Genomic DNA, 17,190 nt, shown 5'->3' on the forward strand with positions numbered 1-17,190 from the left:
GAACCAACATCAGTATTTAATAATTGCTAAATCAATCTTTGTGCATCAGCTTTACCAGTAGCTGGGACTACAGATGTGTATCACCCTGTATTCTCATTTTATAATGAGAAATTTTATAATGGGGAAACAATCAGTAAAATTAATTATTTGGGCAGTGGTGAGTCATATCTGTACCCTAGCTACTCAAGAGGTGAGATCCAGAGAATTAAGGTTTGAAACCAGCCCTGGCAGAAAAGTCCATCAGACTCCATCTCCAAAATAGCAAGCACTGCTAGGTGCCAATAGCTTACGCCTGTAATCCTAGGTACTCAAGGTGTTGAGATTTAAGGATCATAGTTTGAAGCCAGCCCCAGAAGAAAAGTCTGTGAGACTCGAATCTCCAATAAGTGGTACTGTAACATTAGTGGTGGAGCACTAGCCTTGAGCACAAAGAGGTTCAGGTACAGTGCCCAGGCCCTGAGTTCAAGCCCCAGGACTGGCAAAAAAAGGAAGGGGGTTGAAGGTGTGGCTAAAATGGTAGAGTACCAGTCAAGTAAGCAAACTACGCAAACTTATGACTGTGAATTCAAACTCCAGTACTGAAAAAAAAAATTTTTTTTGATGGAATCATGTGTAGGTAATAACTGGGAGAGTAAAAGATTAGTCCCTAGAGGAAAAAAAAAATTCCCTATAGGCAATTGAACCCTAGCTTTTAAAAGCACTGAATAGGCTGGGAAGGTGGCTCAGTGGTAGAGCACTTGCCTTGCATGCCAGAGGCCCTGGGTTCAATTCCTCAGTATCACATAAGAAAAAAGTCAGAAGTGGCGCTATGGGTCAAGTGGTAGAGCACTAGCCTTGAGCTGAAGAGCTGAGGGACAGCACCCAGGCCCAGAGTTCAGGCCCCATGACCAGACTCCCCCCGCCCCCCCCCCCCAAAAAAAAAAGCACTGAACAAAAAATATGTATAACATTCCTACAGATTTGGAACTCATTTACTTCTTCAACTGATTTTTTTTTTTTTTTTTTTTTTTTTGGTCTGTCATGGGGCTTGAACTCTGGGCATGGGCCAGAGTTTTTGGAAGTACTGGGGTTTAAACCTCTGGCCACCCTAGAATACAATTCTCCAATTTAGGCTTCCCACCATATCTGGGATGACAAGCGTGACCCACTGCCCTCAGCCATTGGTTGAAATGGGACCTCTCGAACTTTTTGCTTGGCCTCAAACTTTGCTTCTCCCAATGTCTGCCTGCCAGGTGGCTAAGATCCACTGGCACTCTGTTTAAAGGCTTTGTCTGAATATTTTCTAAAACGTTGATATTAAGTGCTATTGGTAGCAACCTGAGGCATGAATAAGTTGAGCAACATGTTATCAAGTTCTGCCAACTTGTTAACTCAAACCTTGTAGCTCTCCGAGTGAAGAGCAATACAATCAAAACGCTACAAGCTAAAAACCTTCAAGTGTTTGTCATATTAAATAAACAGTAGCAGTCAGTCAGGACTGCAAGACTTAATGCGCTAAAGGAAGAGTAGTAATCTGCGTGCTCACCAGAGGTAAAGGAATAGTATATACCTTGTGGTGCATGTTATTCTGGCAAATGCAAAGCCAACACATACTCTTCTATGTGTTTTGTCCTTTTTTTCTGGGTGATCTCTGGCACCATTGTTATGGAGAAAGGTGAAGGAGGGATGGCTAATGCTCGTGATCACTGCTAAGTTTATTTTCTACAGAAAGGCCGTGTTTGAGTACGAATGAGGAAGCTCAGTTTTTACTTGTAGCATAGTTTTAGCCCACTTCCTTTTGTGTGTGTGTCGGCTGTGGGACTTGAACTCAGGGCTTGAGCGCTGTTTTTTTGTTCTTTTGTTCAAAGCTAACCCTCGACCACTTTGAGCCACTGCGCCACTTCTGCTTTTTGAGTGACTAATTGGAAATAAAAGAGTCTCACGAGGACTTTTCTGCCCCGGCTCGCTTCGAACCCGGAAACTCAGATCTCAGCTTCCAGAGTAGCTAAGATTGAAGGCGTGGTGCCCAATTTACCCTCAGGCATCACTGGGGTTTGATCTCGGGGCCTCCAGCTTGCTAGGCAGGAGTTCTACCCCCTAAGCCCTACCTCTAGCCCTGCGCACTTTTTCTTGCCACAGCCCCATCTCTGCTGCAGGCGACCATGACTTTCAACTAACCTAGTTATTAGATTTGGATGGGAAAACCTCCAGCCCGCGAGCAGTGGGAAGGCGGACGGGGAGGGGAGGAGCGGGAGGGTGGGGGTGGAGGAATGATTTAGGCTATCATACGCATGCGCCAGGCCACAGGGAACGTGGTAACTGCGGCTGCGCGAATGGGCGGCCCGGCCTCCCCTGATCACGTGTTGGGGGACCGCGGCGTGGCGCGACGGTGGCGGTAGCGACGGCCGGCCGTAGGGCGGTCTGAAGGTTTCCGGTTCCGGTGTAACGTTCGGGCTCCGTCTCAGGGGCTGAAGTTTGTGAGGTGAGTAGTGTCCCCGGGCCCAGCAGGGTTATCCTTCGGTCCAAGCCACGGAGGCCCGGGCTCAATCCAAAGGGGGCACCCGGGCGGGAGCGTTCCGCGGGGAGGAGGCCGAGAGAAGTACGGGGTTCTGCGAGGGGAGTTAGAATGAGGCAAAGGGCGGGGGCGGGAAGGGGACAGGGTGGGGCATTTGGGGAAGGCTTAATGGGGTGGAAGGGGCAACTGGAAGGAGTCAGGAATCGGATGGGAGCTCCAGAGTAAGGAATTCCTGAGCGAAGCCTCCATCCTGCTACCTGCTCATTCAGAGGAGAGCTTTCTGCCCTTCGCACCCCAGCTCCCCACCGCCAGACAGTTACTGTCGAGAAATTGACAAGTGGCCAAGCTAGTTACTGTTTGCAACTTTTTTTGGTTCACTGACTGTTTAGTTTGCACAGCTTTTTGTAGAAGGTTGTGTCCAACGGAGTACATGTGGTGTGACAGTACTTAGGCACACTTTCCAGCTTGGACAATCATGGTACTTGTTGTATTGTTTTCCGTTTCAAAATGCTTCCACTTTTTCTAGCCTGTGATTCAGTTCTAGTGGAAATGAAGCCTCATTAGTAAGGCGAGGGTTCTTGTCTGTTTTGTTCTACTGCTGTGCAGCGCCTAGTAAGCACTCTTCTTGACACTTAAAAGTTACTTAAATATTGAATTACAATGTAGATAATAAGGCAGATGTCCTTATTTACTAAGATGAGTAAAGAGAGGCTCTGAGGAATTAAGTCACCTAAGGGGTTGTAAATGGTGTGGCTCATTGTCCTGATGAATGAGCTTATTTTTGTACATTCTAGTGCTGAGTGGTCTACAACTCCCATTGTGGTGCTTACATATGCATCTTTTTTTTTTTGGTCCAGTCGTGGGGCCTGAACTCTGGGCCTGGGCGCTGTCCCTCAGCTCTTCAAGCTCAAGGCTAGCGCTCTACCACTTGAGCCACAGCGCCACTTCCGGCTTTTTTCTTTTTGCTTATGTGGTGCTGAGGAATCGAACCCAGGGTCTCAGGCATGCAAGGCAAGCTCTCTACCACTGAGCCACCTTCCCAGCCCCCTACATATGCTTCTTTTTAACAATGTATATTATATTGAGTATGCAGTAATTGATAGACTTTACTGCCATTACATGATGGTATAACAGCCACCATAGATCATCCATATCACTTGTCACTAAGGCACAGAATCTTTCCATCATAATTTCATGACTTTAATCTGCCAGCTTTATTTACCAAATTATTAAATCAACTATTGGACAATAGATCTTCTAGGAAGTTACTTGCCAAGAAGGTAGATGTTAATCAGACTGTCTTTTAGAAGAAAAAAAATGTCTTAACACATTTTGAACAATTGATACCCAGATCTACTATGATGCCTGGCAATATTAAGAAGAGGTTAGCTGGGAAATTGAGGTCAGTATAGTTTATTGACTATCATAAAGCCATATGTAGAAAACAAAAAAAAAATGAGTTTTCTCAGCCCATAAAACGATTTAACATTTAGGGAGGAATGAAATGTAAATATGAATAATGTTGAAACTTTATAGTAATTTGAATTAAATGATAAAATGTTTTCTCTGCTGAGCTAAAAAAATAGAAGAATAAAAGAGAAAAAAAGGAAAGAGTGAGATCCAAAACATACAGTGTGTGTGTGAGACAGAGAGAGAGAGAGAGAGAGAGAGAGAGAGAGAGCACGCATGAGTGAGCATGGGTCCTGGTGTTTGAAATCAGAACCTGGGTGCTGTCCCTTAGCTTCTTTCAGTCAACATAGTGCTCAAGCCACAGCTCCACTTCTGGATTTTTTGTAGCTTCCTGTAGGTAAGAATCTCATAGACTTTCTTGCCTGGGCTGGCTTGAACCATGATCCTCAGATCTCAGTCTCCTGAATTTGCTAGGATTACAGGTGTGAGCCACTAGCAACTAGTTGTGGAGTTATTTTTTTGTTTGTTTGTTTGTTTTTGTTTTAGTTTAGTGTTTACTCTTGGTTGAGTCAGCTGAGAGACTCAGTAAAATATGTAGCATAACCTGTGTGTAGAATTCCCACTGCCATGAATAAATAGAGAATAAATAGAGAAATTTAACAGAACATTCTTGATTGTAAGATTTAGTACAGGATGACTGGTTCAGGTAAAGACTCCTTAATTTATGTCCCTTAGGAGAAGGGAAACCAACAGGTCAAGCCTGGATTAGTGTTAATACTTGCCTAGAAGAAAAAGGAATAGGCTGGGCACCAGTGGCTCACGCCTGTAATCCTAGCTACTAAGGAGGCTGAGATCTGAAGATCTCGGTCCAAAGCCAGCCCGGGCAAGAAAGTGCATGAGACTCTTATCTCCAATAAACCACCAGAAAACGTGAAGTGGCACTGTAGCTCAAGTGGTAAAGTGCTCGCCTTGAGCTGAAGAGCTGAGGGACAGTGCCCAGGCCCAGAGTTCAAGCCCCACAACTTGCGGGGGGGGGGGGGGGGGAGGAATAGAAAAACTGATCTCTGGGGCTGGGAAGGTGGCTCAGTGGTAAAGTGCTTGCCTTGCATGCATGAGGCCCTGGGTTCGATTCCCCAGCACCACATAAGGAAAAAGAAAAAAAGCCGGAAGTGGTGCTGTGGCTCAACTGGTAGAGCGCTAGCCTTGAGCTGAAGTGCTGAGGGACAGCGCCCAGGCCCAGAGTTCAGGCCCCATGACCGGAACCCCCCCCCCAAAAAAAAAAAAAAAAGAAAAACGGATCTCTGACAGGGCTTATTTAGTTAATTTATGTAGTGCTGGGGATGGAACCTTGGATCTTGTTCATACTAGGCAGACACACTACCATTGAGCTCATTACCCAGCCCTTAAGATCTATTTTAAACCTAGAACTCATTTCTCATACTAGGTTTTCCCAAGATTTTGGTTATTCCTCTGATGTCATTGATACTTACAGAGTTAGCATTAAAAGTCAGGTGGAGAACTAAAGCTTAGTCGTGGAGTGCTTGCCTAGCATGCATGAAGCCCTGGGTTCAATTCCTCAGTACCACATAAACAGAAAAAGCTAGAAGTGGGGCTGGGAAGGTGGCTCAGTGGTAGAGTACTTGCCTTGCATGCCTGAGGCCCTGGGTTCGATTCCTCAGCACCACATAAGCAAAAAGAAAAAAGCCGGAAGTGGCGCTGTGGCTCAAGTGGTAGAGCGCTAGCCTTGAGCTGAAGAGCTGAGGGACAGCGCCCAGGCCCAGAGTTCAGGCCCCACAACCGGACCCAAAAAAAAAGAAAAAGCCAGAAGTGGCTCTGTTGCTCAAGTGGTAGAGTGCTAGCCTTTAGCAAAAGAATCTCAGAGGCAGTTTCCAGACCCTGAGTTTAAGCCCCAGGGGTGGGGAGTGGGGTCAAATGAAGCTGGGCATGGTGGTGAATATCTGTAACTAACTATAAAAATCAGAGCATAGAAAAAAAAAAATCAGAGCATAGGCAGGAGGGACAAGAGTTGGCATACAAGCTGGGCGCTGGTGGCTCACACCTGTAACCTAGCTACTCAGGAGGCTGAGATCTGAGAATCCCACTTCAAAGCCAGCCTGGGGCAGGAAAGGCCGTGAAACTCTTATCTCCACTAAAACCACCAGAAAACTGGAAGTAGTGCTGTGGTTCAAGTGGTAGAGTTCTAGCCTTGAGCTGAAGAGCTGAGGGACAGTGCCCAGGCTCAGAGTTCAAGCCCCATGACTGACCAAAAAAGAAAAAAGAGTTGGAGTACATCCTGGGTTACATAGTGAGACCCTGTCTTAAAAAATAAATAAATAAAAGGACTTGTTTTCCTCTTCTTTGAAGCAGTTCTTAGGGAAAGTATTTTTCTTCAAATTAAGTAGAAAAAGTTGCCTTAGGATTGACATTTACAATAGAGTTGGGAAGGTATTCCTGAATTCCTGACATATTAACTATGGCCCTAGATCCCCTTAGTTCTTTTGTTTTTGGTTTTTTGTTTTCTGTTTTCTAACTTAACTCTTTCCTAGTTTCTTTTAAGGTGTGTTGAGTCCCATTTGAGTTACTGTTTGCCTTTTCCTGAAAAATGGCACTGTCTAAGAGGGAGCTGGATGAGCTGAAACCATGGATAGAAAAGACAGTGAAGAGAGTGCTGGGTTTCTCAGAGCCCACTGTGGTAACAGCAGCGTTGAACTGTGTGGGGAAGGGCATGGACAAGAAGAAGGCAGCTGGTATGTACCTCTCTGACTCTTTTGACGTAGTATATAGGATAACCCTTAAACATTACTTTGAACTTGTCCAAATCCTTCCTACTAGGAGCATCTAAAGAAAAGTCAAGACACACTTTATTTTGTATCTTTTATTATCATGAAAATAGATTAAATAACTAGATTTTTCTCTTACTTTGTATCATTCTACTTTTCTTATTCTTTGTCAAATTTGTAGCATATTTTGCATCTCAGACTGAGTCCCTTCTGCTATCATACTGAGTCACCTGAGTTAGATTTAATACTGAAGTCAAATGTGGATATTCAGATTCTGACTGATGTCTCATTATATGGAAGTCTTTATGAGATACATTAAAAAGGTCCTACAACTTGCTATTTGAGAAAGTCTGGAGTGATTATTTATCATAAATTTTTATGCCTATGTATACTTTTTGTTTGTTTTTGTGTGGTTTTGTTTGGTGCTGAGAATGGAACTTTATACCTTGCACATATTAGGCAAGTGCTTTACTACTGAGCTATACTCTAAGCCCGTATCTTAAAGTTAGATGCTCATATTACATAGCTTTCTATAGCAATAACACGTCCTACTCCATAGAAATTGTAATTCTGTTGTTACACATACCACATGGTCATTCAGTATAGCACATTTTAAGAACATTAACATTATTTCTGTCCTTCCTGTGTTGGTGACTTACATATCTAATATATATTATTACCTTTTCAGTTTTACCACCTCTTTTTTTTTTTTTCTTCTCTCAGACCATCTGAAACCTTTCCTTGATGATTCTACTCTCCGATTTGTGGACAAATTGTTTGAGGCTGTAGAGGAAGGCCGAAGTTCTAGGCATTCCAAGTCCAGCAGTGACAGGAGCAGAAAACGAGAGCTAAAGGTAGGTTACTGTTTACCATCTAATGAGCTCAGGAATATTTGATAAAATTGCTGACCTTCTTTGGCTCACACTTCAATATTCATTAGTAGCATACCTAATGTTAAAAAGAGGTCCTTAGATATTAAAGTAGAAAAGGTAGTTATATTATCACTGTTTTGTAACAATGAACTACCTGAGTTCATTTGAAATATTCCTAAGAAACAATTGACAGCTTTGTCATTTTTTTCATATATAGTTAGGAGTTTTGGTTCTCATGTTTTCCCAGGTCTCTCTTTATCTTCCATTACTACTATCTATAAATTCATTGCTCTAAAATTCGATACCTTTGATTTATTTTAAGCCTAATAAGGTGCTTCAGAATGTGACTCCACTGCTACTTGACTGTAGAGCTTATTGATGCTCCTTCATAGAGATTTTTCTGCAGTGTACTTATAGATAAGATATCTAAAACTAACTATATTTTTCATATGTTGAGAGCCTACCGTTTGTTATGTAGTATATTATGGGTCATCTGGTCCCATTAGTGGGGTACCTAAAAGAATCAGTATCCCCTTTACTACATTCTATGGTTGCTGATTGGTCATGGCCTTTTTAAATGTTAGTAGAGTAGCTTATCTTTCTGATCTCATTTCCCTAAATTAGCTAGTTTCTCTTAAAAATTTCTCTTCTCTCTTAAAAAAATGTTTCTGTACTCCTATCAAACCCTCCAAAAGTCTTTTCCTATGTTGGCTATCCCATTGCTTTTCCTAAGACACAAAGAGTGGATAATAAATGTCTGCTTGGTCCCCTGGCCTGGCTGTAGAACCAAGAACAATAGAAATTTCTATGCCTTCTGGTTTTAAGTGATAGTCCCTTACCTTAAGAGAATTTGCAGTATACAAAGTTAGGAATGCAATAAAATAGTCACAAATTACAAAAATAGCAGTTTTATGTAAGTTTTAGGGTTAATTATAGTTTCAGATTTATATTGAATTTTGTTATATTTAGTCCACAGTATATACAGACTGATACATACAGTGAGAATTATGTTACAATAGGGTATGCCACTGTGAAAGTGCTGATGCCATGCTCTAAATGAAGTGACTACATTGGGTGGGATAAATAAAAGTAGTTTCTTAAAGAAGGAATCTAGATAGCCATGGGATATGGGTCCCGTTTTTGGTCCATTCAAGTCCCCACTCCACACAATATATTATGGGAGAGTCCTTTTTCTTGAACTGTAGGAGTTCCAGGAAGCGCTCGCCCCTGGCCGAGGATATGTCCTTGCAAAACACGAGCCCTCCTAGTGAAGAGGGGATGTCACCCAAAGCCTACCACCGGTGTGTACATTTGCTTTTTCCCATTGTCCCTTCCAGTTGGCCACTCTTGGTCCTATTAAATTCATCTTGCAAATTAGTCAACATATTTGAGTTCCCATTATATGATAAGAACAAACTGTTATTGGGGAATACTAAAAAAGAAAGAGAAAGCCCCTGTCCTGGAAAAGTTTAGACTCAAGTTAGAGCTGGGCACCATGGCTCATGCCTGTAATCCTAGCCACTCAGGAGGCTGAGATCTGAGGATCACAGTTTGAAGCCAGCCCAAGCAGGAAAGCCCATGAGACTCTTATTTTCAGTTAACCAGCAGAATGCCAGTAATGGAGCTATGGCTCAAGTGGTAGAGTGCTAGCCTTGAGCAGAAAAGCTTAGGGACAGCACCCATGCCTTGAGTTCACGCCCCAGGACTAGCACTAAATAAATAAATAAAAATAAACTCTAGTTGGAATAACATTACTACCATTGAAAGACCTAACACTTAGCAAACAGAGTATCAACAGTGTAATTTAGCCTAATATGAACCAAGCTTTTAAGTGCTAAGAGGATATGAAGCAAAAGTTTGATCAGAGTGGGATGAGTTTATAATGAGGAAAAGTGCCTGGAGGAGGTGAGTTTTAGGCAGGATGGAACAGGGGTTGTGGAAAAGTTAAGAAAGAACATTACAAATGTGGGCAATAGCTTTGCAAAGAGGTTGAGATAGGATGTTCTTGTAGGAACACCTATAAGAACATGGGGTTTGCTTGACTGGAGTAGGAGGATGATGAAGTTGAGTGAAATGGTCCACTTGGTGGAGAGTCTAGAAAACCCTGCCTCCTACAAGTAGTTATTTGCAAGATTGCATCATATTCCCCTAGGAAAAGCCTTAAAGTGCTGGTAGGTGTTAGGATGATTCTTTCTTCTCCCCATGGGGAGGGATACAACTCTTCTTTCATCTTGGGCTCCCTTAGGAGGTGTTTGGTGATGACTCTGAGATCTCCAAGGAATCATCAGGAGTAAAGAAACGACGAATACCCCGTTTTGAGGAGGTAGAAGAAGAGCCAGAGGTGATTCCTGGGCCTCCATCAGAAAGCCCTGGCATGTTGACTAAACTCCAGGTTAGTTAATAGACATTGGAAGCAAAGTGCATTGAAGCAAAGGATTTTATGGGTCCATACTTCTGTGATCTGGACTTGAATTAGTGTTTATTTGGGGAGATTTTATTTCCTGCTTTATATTTTAAGCATTCTTTGATTTAACTAAGATTATTCTAGTTATGGATTATTGAAACTCCGTTTACTAAGCACCTACTATTAACTGTGTATATACATTGGTTACCCAGTTACCTACATCATTTGTCATTGGAAAAATTAAGTGATCAGCACTCATCTTGATAAGAGACATGAAGAATCTTCAAATGTGCAAAATAGGTTGAAGAATCTTCAAATGTGCAAAATAGGTGTAATCCACTTACAAGTAATTTCAAGTGGAGATGGGAAATTAGCTAAATAGTTAATATTAGCCTACCATGCCCTGGGTTTGAACCCAAACATAAAAAAAAAAAGTGAAGTGTATATTTTAACACTACATAAGTAATAAATCATGTATCTTTTAAAAATTGGAGAATAGGGCTGGGAAGGTGGCTCAGTGGTAGAGCGCTTGCCTTGCATGCATGAGGCCCTGGGTTCGATTCCTCAGCACCACATAAGCAAAAAGAAAAAAAGCCGGAAGTGGCGCTGTGGCTCAAGTGGTAGAGCGCTAGCCTTGAGCTGAAGAGCTGAGGGACAGCACCCAGGCCCAGAGTTCAGGCCCCACGACTGGACCAAAAAAAAGAACAACAAAAACTGGAGAATAGCCAAGTGCTGGTGGATCATGCCTGTAATCCTAGCTACTCAGGAGGCTGAGATCTGAAGATCATGCTTCAAAGCCTGCCCAGGCAGGAAACTGTAAGACTCTTTTTTTTTTTTTAGTCTGGCTTTGGGGCCTGAACTCTGGGCCTGGGCCCTGTCCCTCAGCTCTTCAAGTGAAAGCTAGCCCTCTACCACTTGAGCCACAGTGCCTCTTCCGGCTTTTTTTTTTGCTGCTTATGTGGTGCTGAGGAATGGAACCCAGGGCCTCATGCACGCAAGGCAAGCATTCTACCACTGAGCCACCTTCCCAGCCCCTCTGTAAGACTCTTATCTCCAATAAGCCACTCAGAAAACGAAGTAGCGCTTTGGCTCAAGTGGTAGAGTGCTCACCTTGAGCTGAAGAGCTGAAGGACAGCACCCAGGCCCAGAGTTCAAGCCCCATGACTGACAAAAAAAAAAAAAAAATTGGAGAATAGTTGGGCACTGCTGATGTGCATGTATAATCCTAGCTACTCAGGAGACTGGGACTGGGATCTGAGGATTGCAGTTTAACGCCATTCTAGGGGAAAAGGTCCTAGAGATTCTTGTCTCCGATTAACCACCAAAAACCAGCACAAAAAAGGAAAAGAAACTGATTTATTTTAGATGCCAGTCCTAGAGTTTGAACTTAAGGCCTGGGTGCTAGGTGCTGTCCCAGAGCTTTTTTTTTTTTTTTTTTTGCTTTTTAAAAAAAAAAAAATGCTGGTTCTGGAACTTGAATTCAGGGCCTGGGTACTATCCCTTTTCCCTGAGCATTTTTGCTCAAGGATAGTGCTTTCCCATTTAAGCCACAGGTCCACTTCTGGCCTTTTGTTAGTTAATTGGAAATAAAGGTTTCATGGGCTTTCCTTCCTGGCTGGCTTTGAACCATGATCTTCAGATCTCTGCCTTCTCAGTAGCTAGAATTACAGGTGTTACTCACCAGTGTGCTCAACATGATTTTTTTTTTTTTTTTTTTTGTCGGTTGTGGGGCTTGAACTCTGGGCTTGGGTGCCATCCCTCAGCTCTTTAGCTCAAGGTGAGCACTCTACCACCTGAGCCACAGCACCACTTCGGTTTTCTGGTGGTTTATTGGAGATACGAGTCTCATGGACATTCCTGCCCGTGCTGGCTTTGAACTGTGATCCTCAGATCTCAGCTTGCTGAGTAGCTAGGATTACATGCATGAGCCACCGGTGCCCAGCTCAACATGATTTTTTAAAATTTAATATAATTGAGGTGTTGTTAGGCTTATATGCACCACTTAAATGTTCACAATAGGAAGATAGATTAATGCAGGGAGTAAGTCTGCTTAAGGAACATTAGGTACACATAGAAACGTGTCAAAATGAACTCTTTTTGTATTGATGCTAATAAAAATAGAACCACGACACACACACAAGAAAACATACTTAAGGAGAAATTAGATGAATAAGTATGACTTCTCTATCAGGAAAACAAAAATGAATTTTCCTAGTAACCTTTTATATTCTTGTGAGTTTGAGATATTACACAGGTAGTAAGTAGCACAGATAAGAGGAATACTTAGGGGACTGGGAAGGTAGCTCAGTGGTACAGTGCTTGTCTCACATGCACACCCTGGGTTCAATTCCTCAGCACCACATAAACAGAAAAAGCCGGAAGTGGCGCTGTGGCTCAAGTGGAAGAGTACTAGCCTTGAGCTGAAGAGCTGAGGGACAGTGTCCAGACCCAGAGTTCAAGCCCCACCACCGACCAAAGGGGAAAAAAAAGAAAAAAAAGATGAATACTTAGGTTTATCTGAGTCATAATCTTGCTCTAGGAAGAAAGAGTTGTAATATTGCAGTTTGACAATGAAAACTTACCTTTACTCAATTTTCTAGCCTATGGTAGGTAGGTACAATATGGTAGGGACATTTGAGGAACATTTTTGGTTTCTAGACCCAAATGCATTTTGGTTATAGGAACCTGTATGGGAGAAATAATATGGAGAAATTTAACTTTCAATTTTTTCCTCTGGAGAGCAGATCAAACAGATGATGGAGGCTGCAACACGACAAATTGAGGAGAGGAAAAAACAGTTGAGCTTCATTAGCCCTCCGACACCTCAGGTATTATGTCCTTGTTACTCTGAAAATAATAGTCTTTAGCACAAAATTTTGTACCATCCATTCAACTGAGAGTTCAGAGGGTCATACCCCATAGTCATCTACCATATGAGAGTGTGCGTATCTCAGCCCCTCTGATTTCTTTTGTTCTCTGTCCCATAGCCAAAGACAACTTCTTCCTCCCAGCCAGAGCGACTTCCAATTGGCAATACTATTCAACCATCCCAGGCTGCCACTTTTATGAATGATGCTATTGAAAAGGCAAGGAAAGCTGCTGAACTACAAGCCCGAATCCAAGCTCAGCTGGCACTGAAGCCAGGACTAATCGGCAATGCCAACATGGTGGGCCTTGCTAATCTCCATGCCATGGGCATTGCTCCACCGTGAGTACTTCCTGGAATCCCTTGTCGCTTCTCAGGCTTGAGAAGCAGTAAATAGCCCTAAATACTATTGAACTTCATTTTCCATTGAACTTAAAATAATTTCTTAAGGTTTCATATTTTGTACATATGATCTGCAAATACCAATTGACTTTTTTGGCTTTGTTATAAGGTGTATTATCTTTTTGTAATTGGTAGAATTGAAATAAAAATTATTTATCTAGTATTGGGACTTGGAATAGAATCAGACTGTGAGTTTCTAACTCAGAGCTTTTGCCATTAAGCAACATTGAGTGAGACCAAATCTATGAGTTTTCTACAACTAGGCAAAGATATTAAGTTTGAGTTTTAGTATTTCATTGGTCTGTAATATAACCAATGAATTTTGTGTGGGCTAGAGATATAGTTCAGTAAGAGAGCACTTACCTATCTTGCATTAAGCCCTGGATTTGAGTCACATACATATACACACACAAAATTCAGAAGAAACATAAGATTACAAAGTCTTTTCAATATAATTTAAAAATTAATTTCATTTGGTGCGCTATATTCAAATGTCCTGTTTGTTTTCTTCTCCTTTTATTATTTTGAACTCAGGGCCTTACTGTACCACTTGAGCCATTCCTCAAACCCTGTTATTTTATTTTTTTTGTCAGTCATGGGGCCTGAACTCTGGGCCTGGGTGCTGTCCCTCAACTCTTCAGCTCAAGGCTAGCGCTCTACCACTTGAGCCACAGCACCACTTCTGGCCTTTTCTGCTTATGTGGTACTGAGGAATTGAACCCAGGGCCTTATGCATGCAAGACAAGCACTCTAACCACTTAGCCACCTTCCTAGCCCAAACCCTATTATTTTTTCAGACTGAATCTCACACTTTTTGCCTTAACTGGACTCAGACTAAGACTATGATCCTGTACCTGTGGCCTTCTTTGTGGCTACAACAGTAGGTGTTTGCCCAACTTATTTATCCATAGAGGACTTGATAAGTAGCCTGCGTTTTGTCTACTGAAATTAAACTACAGTCCTCTCCAGGCACTGGTGGCTTGCACCTGTAATCCTAGCTACTCAGGAGGCTGAGATCTGAGGATCACAGTTCAAAGCCAGCCTGGGCAGGAAAGTATGTGAGACTCTTATCTCCAATAAACCACCAGAAAACTGAAAGTGACACTGTGGCTCAAGTGGTAGAATGCCAGCCTTGAGCTGAAGAGCTGAGGGATGGTGCCCAAGCCCAGAATTCAAGTCCCACGACAGACAAAAAAAATTTAAAATAAGGTACAGTCAGTTCTTTTACCTCTGTTTCCCTTGTAGCCAGGATTGTGGGCATAAGCCCATGATTAAGTGGTTGATTTCTATTTAATTTTATTATTATTGCCAGTCCTAGGGCTTGAACTCAGGACCTGGGCCCTATCCCTGAGCTGCTTTTGCTCAAGGCTAGTTTTCTACCACTTGAGCCATAGCAGCACTTCTGACTTTTTCTTTTGATGTGGTACAGAGGAATAGAACCCGTAGCTTCATGCATGCTAGGCAAACATTCTACCATTAGGCCACATTCCCAGCCCAATTTTTTTTTTTTTTTTTTTTTTTTTTTTTTTTTTTTTTTTTTTGTCGGTCGTGGGGCTTGAACTCTGGGCCTGGGGGCTGTCCCTCAGCTCAAGGCAAGCGCTCTACCACTTGAGCTACAGCGCCACTTCCGGTTTTCTGGTGGTTTATTGGAGATAGGAGTCTCACGGTCTCTCCTGCCTGGGCTGGCTTTGAACCTCGATCCTCAGATCTGAGCCTCCTGAGTAGCTAGGATTACAGGCGTGAGCCACCAGCGCCCGGCTACCAGCCCAATTTTTTAAAATTCTTTGTGGATTTAGTTTTGTAGCGCTTAGGTCACACTCACTGCCTGGCACATGGTGGCAACTTTTCTATCACTATATCTCAAGCTTCAGTTTGATGTTTTTACCCTTAATCTTATATTAAAAAAAGAAATTATTATTTTAGTGTTTTTAATCAAGATTTTATACTTCACAGATGAGGTTTTACTACCTAAAATTATGTTTTGTTTTATATTCTGTTTGTTTTTGGCTTTAATATTCTATGGGATTTACTTTTTTGTTGGCTGTTTTTCAGGAAGGTAGAGTTAAAAGATCAAACTAAACCTACACCACTGATCCTAGATGAGCAAGGTCGAACTGTAGATGCCACAGGCAAGGAGATTGAACTAACTCATCGCATGCCTACTCTGAAAGCCAATATTCGTGCTGTGAAGAGGGAACAATTCAAGCAACAGCTAAAAGAAAAGCCATCAGAAGACATGGAGTCCAATACCTTTTTTGACCCCCGAGTCTCAATCGCCCCCTCACAGCGCCAGAGACGTACTTTTAAATTTCATGACAAGGGCAAATTTGAAAAGATTGCTCAACGATTACGAACAAAGGTATCTGACTTAGCATATATTTGAGAATTTTAAGTAGGAAGCTGACAGAAAAATATGGCTAATTCAAGGTTCCCTGTTTTGAGGAATTAATTTAAAGCAATGGCTAAATTTTTTAAACTATTTTTGTAATATGATTTTCAGCTATTTCTAATTACTGCCTACCTAGATGGAAATAAATGAAGTTTAAAATGTTCATGTAAAACTTACAGTGGAGAGAAACAATTCAGAGCCCTTGAGTGAGAGAGAAGCCTGTCTAGTGTTAAAATTCACTGCAGCCAATCCATCATCTGGAAAGTTCACTTGACTGTATTCTGTTAGTTTTGTCTGTAATTCCATTTCTGCATATCTAATCTAGGCACGCACTACAGGGTAAAGGAGAGGAGTGGGTTTGATATATGTGTATATACCAAGTAAGGGATAAAATAAAACAATGGCTCTTTTTCTAAACTTTGAGAAATTATGAATGCTACGTTAGCTAAGAAATTTCAACAAGGGCACTTCAAAGTTTAGGATTATACCACTTTTCTGTGGCAGCAACTTGTCTTGGTTTATCTTGCTTTTAGGCTCAACTGGAGAAGCTACAGGCAGAGATTTCACAGGCTGCTCGAAAAACAGGCATTCATACTTCAACTAGGCTTGCCCTCATTGCTCCTAAAAAGGAACTAAAGGAAGGAGATATCCCTGAAATTGAGTGGTGGGACTCTTACATAATCCCCAATGGCTTTGACCTGTGAGTTTGTTGTTATCTTTTTGTGTGTGTGCCAATCCTAGTGTTTGAACTCAGGGCCTGAGCTCTGCCCTGAGCTTTTGTGCTCAAGGCTATTACTTTACCACTTGAGCCATAGCCATTTGTAGTTTTTTTGTGGTTAATTGGAGCTAAGAATCTAAGACTTTTCCTGCCTGATCTGGCTTCCAACCAAGGTCCTCAGATTTTAGCCTCCTGAGTAGTTAGGATTTTAAGCATGCAGCACTGGCACCTGGCTCAATACTTTTCTGTGTGTGTGCTGGTCTTACAGCTTGAACTCAGGGCCTGGGCACTGTCCCTGAGCCTTTGTACTCAAAGCAAGCACTCTATCACTTGAACCACAGTTCTACTTCCAGCTTTTTGCTACTTAATTGGAGATAAGAGTCTGACAGACTGGGCTGGGACGGTGGCTCAGTGGTAGAGCGCTTGCCTTGCATGCCTGAGGCCCTGGGTTCGATTCCTCAGCACCACATAAGCAAAAAGAAAAAAAAAATCCGGAAGTGGTGCTGTGGCTCAAGTGGTAGAGCGCTAGCCTTAAGCTGAAGAGCTGAGGGACAGCACCCAGGCCCAGAGTTCAGGCCCCATGACCGGACCCCCCCCCCAAAAAAAGAGTCTGACAGACTTTCCAGCCCAGGCTGGCTTTGAACCTTGATCCTCAGATCTCAGCTTAAGTAACAGTCTGTGCCACCAATGCCTACCTTGCTAATAACTTTTTTTGTGTATGTGTGTGGGTCCTGCATCTCGAACTCAGGGCCTATGTGCTGTCCCTGAGCTAGCACTCTTTAACCACTTTAACCAAAGCTCCCCTTCTTAGTACTTTACTGACGATAAGGGTTTCACAGACTTTCCAGCCCAGGC

The 17,190-nt window shown here is 42.5% G+C and overlaps 1 protein-coding gene across 2 annotated transcripts in view; it reads left to right on the forward strand.

Moving 5' to 3' along the window:
* The first annotated feature begins 2,373 nt into the window (after nt 1–2,373).
* Nucleotides 2,374–17,190, forward strand: part of LOC138827474 (U4/U6 small nuclear ribonucleoprotein Prp3) — a 34,091-nt gene continuing 19,274 nt past the window's right edge. Inside the window, exons 1-8 of one of the 2 annotated variants that reach the window (XM_070023000.1) lie at nt 2,374–2,461; nt 6,451–6,651; nt 7,408–7,538; nt 9,802–9,948; nt 12,705–12,788; nt 12,948–13,168; nt 15,281–15,587; nt 16,151–16,317. In XM_070023000.1, coding sequence (XP_069879101.1) covers nt 6,507–6,651; nt 7,408–7,538; nt 9,802–9,948; nt 12,705–12,788; nt 12,948–13,168; nt 15,281–15,587; nt 16,151–16,317 — 1,202 coding nt within the window. In that variant the 5' untranslated portion in view covers nt 2,374–2,461; nt 6,451–6,506. Of the gene's footprint in view, nt 2,462–6,450; nt 6,652–7,407; nt 7,539–8,761; nt 8,858–9,801; nt 9,949–12,704; nt 12,789–12,947; nt 13,169–15,280; nt 15,588–16,150; nt 16,318–17,190 lie in introns of those variants that run through there. The other variant, XM_070023001.1, reaches the window with a different exon arrangement.

This window comes from Dipodomys merriami, unplaced genomic scaffold, assembly GCF_024711535.1.
Source record: "Dipodomys merriami isolate MVZ:Mamm:240054 unplaced genomic scaffold, mDipMer1.0.p SCAF_156, whole genome shotgun sequence".
Classification (NCBI taxonomy): domain Eukaryota; kingdom Metazoa; phylum Chordata; class Mammalia; order Rodentia; family Heteromyidae; genus Dipodomys; species Dipodomys merriami.